At 40.3% G+C, this 15433-nt stretch overlaps 1 protein-coding gene across 1 annotated transcript in view; it reads left to right on the forward strand.

Annotated features, from left to right (window-relative positions):
- The first annotated feature begins 10550 nt into the window (after positions 1-10550).
- Positions 10551-15433, forward strand: part of LOC119426220 (cadherin-6-like) — a 19032-nt gene continuing 14149 nt past the window's right edge. Inside the window, exons 1-2 of the mRNA XM_037693766.1 lie at positions 10551-10690; positions 11385-11506. Coding sequence (XP_037549694.1) covers positions 10579-10690; positions 11385-11506 — 234 coding nt within the window. The 5' untranslated portion in view covers positions 10551-10578. The remainder of the gene's footprint in view (positions 10691-11384; positions 11507-15433) is intronic.

Consider the following 15433-nt stretch of genomic DNA (forward strand, 5'->3'; position numbering starts at 1 on the left):
CCCTGCAGATGGACGGACCGGGACGTGTCTGGGATGGAGGGTGGAAACGATTTTTAAAAACATTTTATGTATTTATACAAGTTTTTTTTAAGTTTTTTACAGTGAAGATAAAAGAAAGAAAGAAACGATGTCGGCTTTATCATAAAATCCTGTTTTCACTTTAATGACTATTAAATAATCTGTTAAAGTTAACTCAGCTGAAAAAAATCATAAAAAGACACAAAATAATTGAATCTCTCAGGAATATTTCCCTCTAACATGTTGAAAGAAGAGATGCAGCCTTTAGTTCCACTTTTTATAACCCACAGATGTACAAATCACAAAACAAGAATTAAACTTTAAAGCAAAACTAAAATAAAAAATATAGATCTGTATACAAGAAACAAAACCACACATCTAAACTGAACAATAAAAGTAGACACAATGAGTGCAAATACATCAAACGATGAAGAAAATCTAAAACATTTTAAATATAGATGTTTTTGTAGAATCTGGTTCATCAGAGATTTAATGGTGAACTAACGTTCATTAAAAGTCCATTAACAAGTATAATGTTGTATTTATATATATACAGAAACCTGTTTCAGGGTCTTACCACCAGCATTACTGCCACCAGCTGATAAGGCGCCTGACGTCAATTTGAACCCCGTCCACTAGAACCGGTACTGAAAGTATGGAAACACAACGTAACGTACCGAGCTGAGTCGAACCGTGCTGTCCCAGTACTGAAGGTACTAATGGAAAAGGGGCATTAGAAATGCAGCTGCCAGGAAAGGACAAAGCGGAAGGCCATCAAGGCCTCTAAATGCATGTGGATGCAGTTTGAGAAGACATGGAGGGAGTTGGAGTGAGGACAGAGTGAGAAGGAGGAGGATGACTCGCTGTGATGACCCCTGAAGAGGGGAAAGTCCAAATAAAAAAACAAGAACAAGAAGAAGAAGATATCTAGTTTTGCTATAATATGACACTTCAGTGTATCAAAGCAAGAATATGAGATTAGCACATTAGCTTTTATTCCCAGTGTTTAGATGTTTATTTGTTCCACAGCTTGGATGAAGATTATGTTGTTTGGGACAGAAACTTGATGTTTTTAGTGAGCAAAGAAATAAGAACAGTTAGGAGCTCCATTAGACCCACTTCACATTGGACAGTGACCCCACTACGATGTTAAAAAGAATATTCCAGAACATGGGTGGTCTTTGCAGGGTGTTAGCGAGGTCTACAGACGTGTGTTAGGAACACAGCAGGCTCCCTATTAGGTTTGATAGAGCGTGATAGATTCACACAGTCTAGTAGAAAGTGCATGTTGTGGAGACCCAGCAGGGTCATCATCCAGTGTGAAGTGACCCTTAGGTCTGGCATCGCCAAACTTTTACAATCTGATTTTGTTAGCTTTCCTCGGTTTTTCTGTTTAGTCTCTTTGAGTGTTTGTTTCAATGAGTTTCTCCTTTTAGTTTCATCTTGGTTCAATAAAATTCAGCTCAGTGAGCTTTCAGTCTAAAGAGAACCATCTAAAACTTTTCGCTCCTTCTTCTCGACAAACTCCTCAGTTAGTTTGGATGCATGTTTAGGGTTGACGAACAACAATCCAACAGTTTGACGGCATTTATCTTTAAATGTTTCTGTGGACTTCTATAAAAATAAATGAAAGAAAATCAATGAGCCAATCTTAAAAGCAGAGCCTTTCTTTTTCCACACATCAGCCTTTCCATCAGTTTGTTAAAGGTTAATCCATAAAAGCTTGTCCCAGAACTTATGAGCCAAAAGACAGTGACGCCTTTACTGCCAGTGGCTAAAAATGTCAAAACAGCATTCTGTATGCTGGAATGTGAACAAGTTAAATAAACATCACTAAGTGTGGGTGTGTGTGTGGGTGGGTGGGGTTGGTGGTGCTTTCTCAGGTAAAAAATATAAATATAGCACAAACAGTAAGGAAATATGTGTTTGGTGACTTTTCCTTGGTTGTAATAATGCCTCTTACTAATCGATCATATCATTGGAATGCCTGTTTATTTCCCCTAAAATGGTGCCACATGCATTTGTGGGTTGAGCAGCGGAGTTGAGTATGTGGTATCTGGGATGTGACCATGAAAACTTGCCAAAGTATCTCTACTGTTATCAAACAGCTACTGATTCTTGTTTTGAGCTTCTGGTACCCCAGGTGCTAAAATAAGGTGCCTGATTCTCAGCATCTCTCAGCAGCAAGTGGCAATTCCACATCTCTAGTCTGGAGACATACTCTGTCGTCCAAGATGAGAGCACTCTTATACCAGAATTAATTATAAACTACCTCCAGAATTTGGGAAGTAACCTTCCCAGCAGTCCTGACCTGAAACTCAAACATTTATGTGCCAAAAGCAGGTTGAAGAATGGGACCGTATCCCACAGAAATCCATCCAGCCATTTTCTTCCACTTATCCGGGGGTAGCAACTTAAGTAGGGAGGCCCAGACTTCCCTCTCCCCAGCCACTTGGGCCAGCTCCTCCGGGGGAATCCCAAGACGTTCCCAGGCCAGCCGAGAAACATAGTCCCTCAGCGCTTCCCACAGAAATGTGTGTCCAAAATTGGTGAATAAAGGTTGTGGTGCCAGATTGTTGTGGCTGTGTATGGTTCTTCCACATGCTACTATGTGGGTTACTCTTGCTGTGCAAGAGTTGGCGGTTTGATTCCACCAGCAGTCACATGCTGAAGTGTTCCCAGGCAAGACACTGAACCCCTCATTGCCTCCAATGCGTGTCGCATCCGTGTATTCAGGTCTCTCTTGTAAATGAGTCCTTGTGGCTCAGTGGGACTAACCTGTATCAATAAAGCCTGAATGAATGAATGAGATAAAGCATTGATTATTCTTTGGATAGATCTAGTATAGAGCTGTATGAATGGGTAAACGAGGGCACAGATTGTACTGTAAAGCGCTTTGAGTATCTGGATAAGACAGGTGCTATATAAGTACAGTCCATTTACTGTGGTCCCGTTTGATAAATGAATACATTACTCATTTGCCCATATGTCTTATTTATCAGATCTTCATCGTCCAATCCAAAGTATTTATAGCAGAATGAGCATTTTGGCATAGACACTGAAGATTTGGCAAGTTTTTCATGGGCACAACTCATATTCAGCTCTGCTGATAAACCCATGAATACATTTTCCTGACAAATGTGGAACTATTAAAGGGGGAACAAACAGCATAGTATCTCATCCAAAAATCACTGTCACAACTAAAAATGATCAAACTAACACACATTTCCTAACATTTTGTGCTAAATTTATACAAAACCAGAATGGTAGTACCTTCCCATGTTTCTGACTTTATGCAGCATTAAATTTTCTTCCCCCCCCCCCGTGCTTCAAACTATCCTACAAAATTAAATGAACCAGGCTGTAACCAAAAAGCTGCAGTTATAAATAATATATCAGATTTTTTACAAATTTATTCAGTCAATAAAAGAGCTCCCATCAAAGGACTTTCTAAATGTTAGTTTGAATGTTAAAAACTGAGCTTTGACATTTTTCCACTATAAACACAATTAGTATTAAAATATACTTCATTGTTAGAAACAAAAATAAAAGGAGAAATGTGTGAAAAGTTCACTTAGTCAACTCAGTTCATGGAGAGACATAATTATGCGAGTGCTCTAATAAACAGGAGTGATGGCGGGGAGGTGTGAGGCTGCACCTCGACTCTGTCGCAGACATTTTCATTTTTACGATGCACTGAGGGAGTTGGCTCTCAAGGTTGAAGTTCCACCACTTTACTGCAGGTGTCAAATATGATATCATTCTCTTTTATCGCAAGCCATCAAGGAGGAAGCTTCCCTGTGGCATTTAAAGCTGCAGCAAATAGGAGGAGAAAGAGGAGCGAGGGCTGCAGGCTGCCTGGGACGAGGAGGTTTCAGACTTTTCCCACTCGCAGGGACACTCAGACACATGTGACTGCAAACAGGAATCATTCAGGAGGCAGTCTGGGCAAAACACAGACCTGACGTGACCAAGGAACAAAAAGATCTTGTAAGTCTCCGAAGAGAAAGTGAGATGCTCCTTCAGTCAGCGTTGTCTGGTAAAACTGACGGAAACAGATTCATTATTTTCAGACCTCTAAAATGTGAACACTACTCATATTTAGAGGACAACGTCCCCATTAAAAGTTCAGACTTTGCCTGAGACATGATTAAAGAGCCGTAAATGCTCTAAAAAATGGAAATTTAATCATTTACAACCTGACGACAGCTGCTGACAAAGAGCTAAAGTTCCTGAGCTGTTAACAAACAAACCTGCAGGTTCTGTTCTGCTACAAGATCAGACTGCAGATTTCTATTCTCTGTGTAATAATAAAGGTTAATAATAATCACATGACCTAATATATTCCATCGTGCAGGTTGAGACAAGTTTTCTTTTTAGGAAGTAGCACTGCTACGACTTGTTCATGGAAAACAGAAATTTAAAATGTCCTAGTTGAGTTTATTTTTACAGCAAAAGTCACTTCAAGTTACATCATAGAGAAAGTGAACGCGTTCAGATACTTTTATTAGATAAATTAAACCATTTTAAACAAAAAAAGTACAATTATCTGAAATTACTTATCCTTTCTTTCTTGATTTTGGTGCAAATGTAGTTAAATTTCATAGTTTCAAAACAATCTTTAACTTTTCATCCCCTAAAAATGATAAATATTTTATTTTAAAAATACATTTTTTATTGGCTATTGGAATGGGTGACTCAGTTGGTAGAGCTGCTGCCTCTCAGCGAGAAGGTTGCCGGTTCAAATCCCAGCCTGGGACCTTTCTGGGTGGAGTTTGCATGTTCTCTCCGTGCATGCGTGGGTTTTCTCCGGGTACTCCTGTTTCCTCCCACAGACCAAAAACATGCATGTTAGGCTGATTGGTAACTCTAAATTGTCCCGAGGTGAGAGTGAGAGAGTGAATGGTTGTTTGTCTCTGTGTCCCTGTGATGGACTGGAGACCTGTCCAGGGTGTCCCCCGTCTCTCACCCAGTGGTTTTCTTCTTTCAGCATGTCTCTCCCATTCCAAGTGTAGTTTTGTGCCAGAATAGGCAGAAAGCAGCAGATTCCTTCAACCTTTATTTAGACAGGTTAATCCCATTGAGCCTTGAGGATTCATTCACAAGAGAGACCTCATTTTTAACAGAGTGATGACAACAGTGGACAATCATAAAAGAAAACAAACAAATTGAGAAGAACAATGAAAGAAAATAGTATTAAAAAAACAAAACAAGAACAGCTAGGATGTGGGACAGTGTAGAATACTAGATCATATATAAACTCTGAATGAAACAAGCATGTTGGATAATACTGTAATTAAGTCAGCTCTGATCTGCGCATGCGGGCTGATTCGGGGGTCCTAGACTGATGACACTGAAGTCATGCGGTTGCATTTAAGTTAAAATGTAAGTGACCTCGCAAAAAAAATGGGTCTGAGCAAACAATTGGAATTGAACATTAGGACCTGCAGTGTGAGCGTAGCTAGAGCACCTTGACTATGTCGCAATTTGATCAGGACTTACTCTCGTTTTTGTCTCCAGTCACAGTTTGGTTCAAAATTCTTGTGACACAAGAGCAAGGCCCTGAGGACCCTCCCTGTAACTCCCTGTTACCATCACTTGCAGCCCAGTCTTGTGCAGGCTTTAGTCACAGTATTATTGTTTAATGCAACTTTATAAAGTGAGAAATATATTCAATATATTAACCAACCCCATTTTGTCCTTGGCGATAAAAAACTTAAAATATTTTTGCTGTCTTAAAGATCAAACCTTTTTGATTCTAGTTTAAACACATAAATATGCTTTTTTATTGAGCAGACAACATGAGAACAGAAACAAAACCCCACAAACTTCAGGAGCTGACAACACAAAGGAAAGACTCAGGCCAAAACACGATGGTCCCACTCACAGACTCCGACGTGCACGAGGGATCAGAGCTGTCCGATCATCGGGCAGATAAGGGATCGGGCCTCGTGTCAAAGTGTCCTCAACCAGGAAACCGCCCTCACAAATACTTCTCTTGCTTTCATCTGTGCATGCTTTATCTGCAGAACTGTAAATCTACAGAGAATAAACTTGGCAGGTGCTGAAGCTCTTCGTTTCTCCCCGTTCAGACTTCAATGTGCAACTTTGGGTCAAACAAACAAAAGACAGAACTCAAACATTGTGTGGAAGGACTCACGTACAGGGTTTATATTTTTACTTTGTTTGGATGTCACAAGCAAAAGTTTTAAAGGCTTCACGAGGTAAAATTATCATGGAGTTGTGGTTTTCCTTCTTTATTTTGGTACCAAAGTGTGCTGCCGTGAAGGTTTATATCACTTCTTCCTAATAATCCCTGAAGTCTCTGAATTTGAACAGTCTTGTCTGTAAACACGACTGTACCATGCAACACATGGATGTTCAGGCTTCTGCCATTGAGGTGAAATCGCTCAAACGTTTCATATTTATGTGTTTAGTTCAGAACGTGTATAAAACGAACTGAAAACTAAAACCCGCTGATCATCAATCAACAGCTTTGTGTTCAAGTTGCCAGACGTCTTTAAGTGACTCAGACTGCAAATTTACTACTATTTTGTCTCAAACTGCTGCTTTCAAAAAAAAACTTCAGCTTCTAATGTCACAATTGTTCAACCCAAGCTTAATGACACACTCTCGAACACTTTCATGTGATATTTTTGTTAGTGAGTTAAAAGTCTTTGTTTTATGTGAAAATGTTCTCAGCTGCTACTGGCGTCTACGAGAACCCATTCACATCTGGCACGAACATTCATCCTGCATGTTCCAATTGCACTTGGAGGGTGATAGATAGGATAGTGATAAAAACTACTGGAAGCTTTGTTGAAGTCTTTCAGGGTTTAGTGATTCAGTGTTCAACTGAAGGCAGAAAAATGATGTGTACTAAAGCTTCAATTCAGTTCAATTCAGTTTATTTTTATTTAGCACCGAGCCTCAACAGAAGTCATCTCAGGGCACTGGACAGAAACATACATATAAAAAGTAAGTAAGTAAGTAAAACTGTATTTATATAGCACTTCTCAAGATAAAAATCACAAAGTGCTTCAACAAACAAAATAACAAAAGCATTAAAACCAATTTAAGAAAAGGCAGATTTAAAAAGACGAGTTTTTAGCTGCCCTTTAAAAGAAGCCACTGAGTCCACTGATCTGAGAGTTTGAGGACGGGAGTTCCAGAGTCTTGGAGCCACAGAAGAAGAGCCTCTGTCTCCTTTAGTTTTCAGGTTTGTCTGGAGGACAATCAGCAGGTCTTGATCACAGGACCTCAAAGCCCTGATCGGGGTGTAGGGATGTAAAAGTTCTGAGATGTAAATTGGTGTCTGTCCATGCAGAGCTCGCCAAGTCAAAACCAGAATCTTGAAATCCACTCAATAATGAACTGGGAGCCAATGGAGTTGCATTAGAAGTGGAGTTACATGATAAAACATTGAAGATCCAGTCAGGAGTCTAGCAGCAGCATTCTGTACAGACTGCAACCGGTCTAGGGAGGTTTTGGTTAAACAAGTGTACAAAAATCCAGGCGAGACGAAACAAGAGCAAAAATTAAGATTTCCAATTCTGGACGAGAAACAATACGGCTAAGCTGGGCAATATTTCGCAGATGGTAGAAACAGGAACAAACCGGAGATTTTACATGACGTTCCAGAGTTAAACCTGAGTCCAAGGTTATCCCAAGGTTTCTAACTGAAGATTTAGCAAAATAACCGAGACGCCCAAGGATCTCCTTTATCATTACAGTTTGTTTTTATTTCTGGTACAAAGATGATTACTTCGGTTTTCTCTCCATTTAGCTGGAGAAAACTTTCATTCATCCAATTTTTTATTGAATCTAGACAGGTAAAATATGTAGTTTTGAAACTTCATTTGGAAGAAAATAAATATACAACTGCATATCATCAGCATAACAATGATAGGAGATCTTCTTAAAATATGAAAGTATCGGACCAAGAGGGAGCAGATAGAGCAGAAACAACAATGGCCCCAACACAGAGCCCTGTGGAACGCCAAATTGAACAGGGCAGGAATGGGATCTGTATATAGATGTAGTCAAGAAGATTGATCTATCAGACAAGTAGGTGGACAACCATTTCAAAGCAGAACCTAAAATGCCAGCCCAACTCTTCAGCTTATCCAGCAAGGTCGAATGATCAAAAGTAAGTATTAACATTATTTATCTGAGGAGCAGACTGCTTTGAGTCTAACTTTGTTGCAGACTCTCATCTTGAGCAAGCAGGAAGCCGACAGTGGAAATGAAAAACTCCCTCATTAGGAATAAACCTTTAGTAGAACCAGGCTCAGGACAAGTGGCCATCTGCTTCGACCGGCTGGGTCTGAGAGGGCATGAAGGAGGAACAGATACACAATGGCAGGTCGAGAATCACATGTTAAGGTAGAAATAGTATTACATGTAAACTATTCATATGTATGCATTAGTAACCACTCATTTGAAGAAATGAGGTCAATTTGTCCTCTAGTAGTCTAAACCTATAGCAGCATAACAAGCCAACCCTAACTATAGGATTTATCAAAAAGGAAAGTCTTCAGTCCAGTCTTAAAACTGGACAATGTGTCAGCCTCATGGACAGAAACTGGAAGTTGGTTCCACAAGAGAGGAGCCTGATAACTGAAAGATCTTCCTCCCGTTTTGCTTTTGGAAACTCTAGGAACCGCAAGTAAGCCTGCAGTCTGAGAACAAAGTGCTCTATTAGGAAATTATGGAACAATAATCCAAAAAAGTTCAATCTGGTCCTCTGGACATTCAAAACAACAACAACAACAACAACAACAACAACAACAACAACAACAACAACAACAACAACAACAACAACAACAAAAGCAAAAAGCTTTTTTTGTTTGTTTGTTTGTTTGTTTTGTTTTGTTGTTTTTTGAATGTCCAGAGGACCAGATTGAACTTTTTTGGATTTTTCTACCTGGATTATTGAGCATGTGTCAGGATATGGAACAATAAGATCTGTAATATAAGATGGAGCTAGGTTGTTGAGAGCTTTGTAGGTTAGAAGTAAGATTTTGAATTCAATTCTGAATTCAACAGGAAGCCAAAGGAGAGAAGCTAAAACTAGAGAGAGATGATCTCTCCCAGTAACTCCAGTTAAGACTCTGGCAGCAGCATTTTGGATTAACTGAAGACTTTATAAAGAAGAACTGTATTTGGACACACAGACAACAAACTATTGCAATAGTCTAAACAAAAGCTTAGACAAAACAATCAAGAGAGAAACAAGTAATTACAGAAGAGTTAAAGACCAACAATAAAATGAGATAACTTACAACGTTAAACAGGAAACAGATTAAAGCAAAAATAAAAAAACAAGATCAAGACAAGATGGTAGACACCAGTTGTTATTGTCAGAGAATGACTTCTAACAGTGGAATTTGGTGATCACTTAAAATTGTTGACCTTCGTGTCCTGTCATCCATCAATCCAGCAGCTGAGTCCAGCTTTCAGCGTTACTTTAGATGTCTGTTCTGTTCAAGACCATCCTCCGTCAGTAATCGGGGGGTGGGGGTTTGACCCCAGCTGGTTAAATTATAGGACTTCTTGGAAAAGCAATTAGTAAAGCTCGTGTCTGACACAGATTTAACGAGGTTAGAGTTACAGTCTGGCCTGGCGGGGCATTAAGAGAGGAAGATAAAGACACTGGTAAGGAAGGAAAGTACAAATCTGTGGAAGGAGAAGAGCGGAGCGTCCATGCATTTATGGTCTCCCCTCAGGGGTCTCCTGCCTCTTACACTGGCCCTCGTGATGCCAGCTACTCCATTAATCACACTGATGTATCGCGGTCGTCTGGGAAGCAGAGAAAACAACCCAACTGTTGTCTCCGGCGTGTGTTTATGCAGCAAGACCTCTCATCACAACAGGACAAAGATGGTTTACCATTGCGTGCTGCATAAAACAACTAAAACCTTCCATTTCTATCCACGTAAACTCAATGTATTAAGTCGTAGTTTTGGTTCCGAGTTAAAGCAGTGAGAAGTTTTTATTATTTAAGTTCCCTTGTGTAAAAATCTTCAAGTGTATTGGTGGATAAAATGTTCCCAGAACATTTTAAACGGAGCTGTAATCACCCCTTCTTTAAAAAGGCATGTGCTTATCCATCATACTTTCTCAAACTCACACTGAGCACCTGCCGGTCTGATGAAGCCTCTTCAACTCACTTTCACACAATTTGACCAAGACTTGCGCCTGAATGTGACCATGTGTACCGTTCATTCAACCTTTATTTATTCAGGTTAATCCCATTGATCCTCGGGGACTCGTTTACAAGAGAGATCTGGTTTTAACAAAGAGTGATGACAACAGTGGACAACAACGACAACAATAGACCATCATAAAGGATGCGTACAAACTGAGAATAACAAGTGAAAATAAAATGGTATTTAAAGAAAAATGTAGAAAAAAAAAGCTAGGACCAGTTACCATCTGAAAAGCTTTACAAGCGACCGTGTCCTTCGTCAGGGGAACACAGCGTCTTTCCAGAGGAAGGCCCAAAAGTTTCAACTCCTGTGTTTTTCACGCAGGTACACCATCGATCGGCTCACGGACATGGACCGAGTGTTCAACGTCCATGCGGGGAACGGGTCGGTGTTCATCCTCAGGGAGCTGGACCGGGAGGAGCACGCCTGGCACAACATTTCTGTCATCGCCACAGAGTTCAGTAAGTGCAAACAGCTTGATGGGCAGCGGACCACTCTGTCTGAACACTGCATAATCTCTGATTCTTACAGCCAAATGGGACTTTTGGAATTGATGGTTATCTATGAATGTCAAAGTGAAAAGTTGGCCTGGAGCTGGTGTTTCTCTTCCAGCTCAGAGAGGCACTCGTATGAGTTTGGAAAAAGAAAAAGGCCCAGTTTACAGGAAATTTACTCCCACAACTTCATTACAATGTATATTTGTATTATTGTTATTTATTAGCAGCTTTTAATTTAAAACTGTTCTCAAACTTAACCCTGTCTTAATCTTTGTCTGTGATTGGGATAAATTCAAACATAAAATTACTTATTTGGTCATTCCCTCCCAATTTTAATCTTTTCTAATTAACTTCATGTCCCTTGTTTTTCTGTCAATAAGACTTCAATGTTCTGCAGAGATTTCCATCCACTCTTCTAATTAACAGCGTCTTAACAGATTAAAAACAAAACTAAATATATTTGCAATAAAAAGCTTCTGATTTGTTGCTGAAGTGATTTCCCCCCCAATATGCTATTATTTATTTAAATACATAATTTGATTTAGGTATAATTAGTTTGCCTGGAGACAGAGCTATAGTTGCACACATGTTCTGTGTCACACGTGTTAAGTAACAATTATTCATGTGAAGTGATCGTGTCCACCTTTGTGTTTCCCAGACAACGCGCGACAAATAAGCCGAGTGCCCGTGTACGTCAGAGTGCTGGACATCAACGACAACGCTCCAACCTTTGCCACCAATTACGAGACGTTCGTGTGTGAAAACGCCAAGGCTAATCAGGTTGGTTGTTTGTGAGCATAAAGCCATCACCATGGTTTCATCTGGTCCTCTGAGTTAGGGATTATCTGCCCAATTAGCGGGCCTCGGAGAGAATCTGTAACTCAGTCACGTGTTTGAAGCTTCTAGATGGCTATTTGACAGAAACGTTCTTTCTTCAAATATAAATATAAAAGATCCACAAAGCCATACGACAGATTTGCTTAGTCTCATTTTCTCATAAATGGTTAAGTGGAGTTGTGTGGAGTTGATATGAGTAGCAAGCATCTTAGCTGCGTTAGACAGATGTTAGAGTGATTACGTTTGGAGATGAAATAAGTGTTAGCTAACAGCTAACAACTTTTCAAGCTAACTGGCATCCAAGCTAAACACTACACACAAGCAAAATGCTACTTTACCTAAACGGCTCTTCACGCTAAAAGCTACCCAAGCTAACAGCTACTTATGCTAAAATCTATTGGCCGTCATTGACAGCTGGCTGCTATTTAAGCTAAATGCTGCTTAAGTAAGATGACCAGATTTCTGAAATTAAATCTGGGGACATTTCCAGCTCGGAGACCAAAAAAAAAATAAAAAAGTTATAAAGATGAAATTAAGAACAGTTACGGTTTCATTTATTTTAAAATATTTATTCATGTTTAAACAATAAAAATCAAATGTAGGAATGTATCTCTTCACACTGTTAACATTTCTTAAGAGTAATAAAATGAATAAAACAATAGTAGTAGTAGGAATAGAGTGGGGAGTGGTGGCGCAGAGGTTAGAGAAGGTGGGCCTGTGATTGGAAGGTCGCCGGTTCAAGCCCCGGTACCGACAACATCAAAAATGTGGGTGGGGTAGGTGAAGCACCCACACCTGCCCCCACTCTCATTCGTCCCACTCTGGGCCCTTGAGCAAGGCCCTTAACCCCCACCATCTGCTCCTCTGGGTGTCCTAGATAGCAGCTCTCTGCTCCACACAGAGGCTGTGGTAGCTCGGTGTCTGTGGTTGCGTCAGGAAGAACATCTGGTGTAACAAAAATAAGCTAATGTACTGTAAGTGTGCATGCACACATTTGTGCACATGTGAACATGTTCATACAGTGGTGTTTGAAAGTTACACTGGTGGGGGGGTCTGGGGGTCCTCCCCCAGAATATTTTGAATAAAGTAGATGACATTTCCAGCAATCTGGTATGTTTTAACAGTTTGTTATACCTATGTTTACCTACATAAGTGAACACCTGATTCAATAACTATTTTAGAGAGCAACAAGAAGTAGCCTGACCAACAGCTCTCCTTGTGTGAATAGAGAACACTTCGCTTAAGCATCTTAACAAGGCCAAGTCAAAGTCCTGATCTTAATCCAAGATGTCCTTCCTGACGCAAACACAGACCACCGAGCTACAGCAGCCCTCTGTGTGGAGCAGAGAGCTGCCAGCTAGGGCACTCGGGCGAGCAGATGGTGGGGGTTAAGGGCCTTGCTCAAGGGTCCAGAGTTGGGGTAAATAAAGGTGGAAGCAGGTGTGAATGCTCCACCTATCCCACCTGCATTTTGATGTCAGTACAGGGAGTTGAACCGTCGACCATCTGATCACAGGCTCACCTTTAACCTCTGCGCCACCACTCCCCACAGATAATAGTAAAGTGAAACACTTAAAACATAAGAAATAAGACACAGTTTAGTAATGTTTATTCTCTTCCACTTGTTTCACCGTGTCACTCAAAAAGCTGCCTCTAATTATTTAATTAGTTTCCTCCGCTGATGAAATGCCTAAAATCCTATATTTAGCAAAAAACCTATATTTATTTTGTAGCTCCAAGCTCAAAGAACAGAATAAATGCACATTTAAGCAGACGATGATCTCTCCCTCCTCATCATTTTCACTTCGGTTCTTGCCTCTTTCAGTTTCTGTCACTGAGGAATCTTCATACGTTCAGAGTAAACACACGCACCTAAGCCTGAAAGTCTCTGTTCACAAATCACATGAGTTAGCAAAACAACTCATAACTGTTACGATTTCTCCCACTCTCTCCGCAGTTACTCCCCGTGCTCTCGTCTTGCCTTTTGTTGGTCTGTTTTTTTTAATAAAACCTTGGTTTGGGTCGTCATCTTTAATAAAACTAAACCCATCCCAGCCCTGTTTTTTCACCTGGGCACAGCTGACAACACTAGAAACATTTCTTACCGCGAAACAAACATTTATCACGGCTAGAATCAGCCCAGTTGAAACAAAATTAATGGGTTTACACCATTTCACAGGAGAGCCCCGTCGGTGGCGAGTGGTCACAAGCTGAAGCTGCTGCTTCTTCTTCTTCTGTTTTAAAGGCGGCGCTCTCTGCTCTCTTCTTCTTCTCTGTCTGACAGCGCAACAGAGCAGTGCAACCAGCTAATGTAATAGCTGTTGTTGTGCGCAACATACTCACTCGAGCGTTCTACCCCCCTATAACAGTCTAAAACGCTAAAATCTGGAACATTTCCGGGGACAGCTTTAGCCAGGGACGGATCGTCCAAAACAAGGACTGTCCCTGGAAATCAGGGACGTCTGGTCACCCTATGCTTAAGCTAATGATACTCAGATTAAGGTCAAAAGGAACACATGGAGCTTTGCATATTTTCCTGTAGTTTAAGCAAACAAGTATTATTTGCGTTTATGCCTCGTCATCTTTGCGCAGTATAGATATTTTTGTCACATTATGTTGATGCTGGAGTTCTCATGGACATGTTTGTGGACAACACTGTGATCTGTAGTGAGAGTAGGGAGCAGGTGAAATAGTTTGGAGAGGTGGAGGTATGCTCTGTGGAGAGGAGAAATGAAAGTCACTGAGAGAAGACAGACAATGTGTTGAATTAAAGGGTCAGGGAAGATGAAGGTATTTAGGTACACAGGGTCAAGGCCCACTGGAGTGGATGGAGACAAGTGTTATGGCTGGTTTGTGACAGAAGGAGTGCTGCAAGGGTGAAAAGGAAGGTTTACAAGGAAAGACCTGCTATTACGTTTGGTTTGTAGACAGCGGCACTAATGAAAAGACCAGAGGGGCCACAAGTGTCAGATATGAAGATGTTCAGATCTTCACCACAATGGACAGGGTTGGAAATGATCACATCTGAGGCAGCTCAGGTTCAGAGACAGTCAGAGAGCCAAGGCTGAGATTGTTTGGACACGTGCAGAGGAGGGCGATAGATAGTTTGGACAAAAGATGTTGAACACAAAGCTACCAAGGAGAAACAAAGCAAGACCACGGAGAAGTGTCAACTCGCCCACGGCTCAAATTAAATAAACCAAAAATCAGCTCTAAAATATAAACCATCAAAATCTGATTAAAATAAACAGTTACTTTACCAGAGCAAAATCATTAAATGTGGATTATTGAACATCAGATCTCTTTCCTCTAAATCCCTGTTAGTTAATGAACTGATAACTGATCATCATATTGATTTATTCTGTCTGACAGAAACTTGGCTACAACAGGAGGATTTTGTTGGTATAAATGAATCCACTCCTGTTAATTATTTCATTTTTCATGTTCCTAGAACAACTGGCCGAGGTGGAGGAGTAGGTTCTATTTTTCAGTCAGGATTATTGATTAATGCCAAACCAGTTATGATTCTTTTGAATCGCTGTCCCTCAGTCTTTCTCATCCAAAATGGAAATCAGAAAAGCCACTTTTACTAGTTGTTATATATCGTCCACCAGGCGCTGACTCTCAGTTTTTGTCTGAATTCTCAGAATTATTAACTTAATAAAATCATCATAATGGGTGATTTCAATATTCATGTGGATGTTAAGAGTGATAGTTTAATCATAGCCTTTAATAATTTAATAGACTCATTTGGTTTTACCCAAAACGTCCGCACATCTACTCATTCTTATCATCACACTCTTGATTTAGTTCTGACCTGTGGTATAGAGATTAAGGACTTGGTAATAGTTCCTCATAATCCTGTTCTGT

The sequence above is a fragment of the Nematolebias whitei genome, chromosome 20 (genome assembly GCF_014905685.2).
Source record: "Nematolebias whitei isolate Nwh7 chromosome 20, NemWhi1, whole genome shotgun sequence".
NCBI lineage: Eukaryota > Metazoa > Chordata > Actinopteri > Cyprinodontiformes > Rivulidae > Nematolebias > Nematolebias whitei.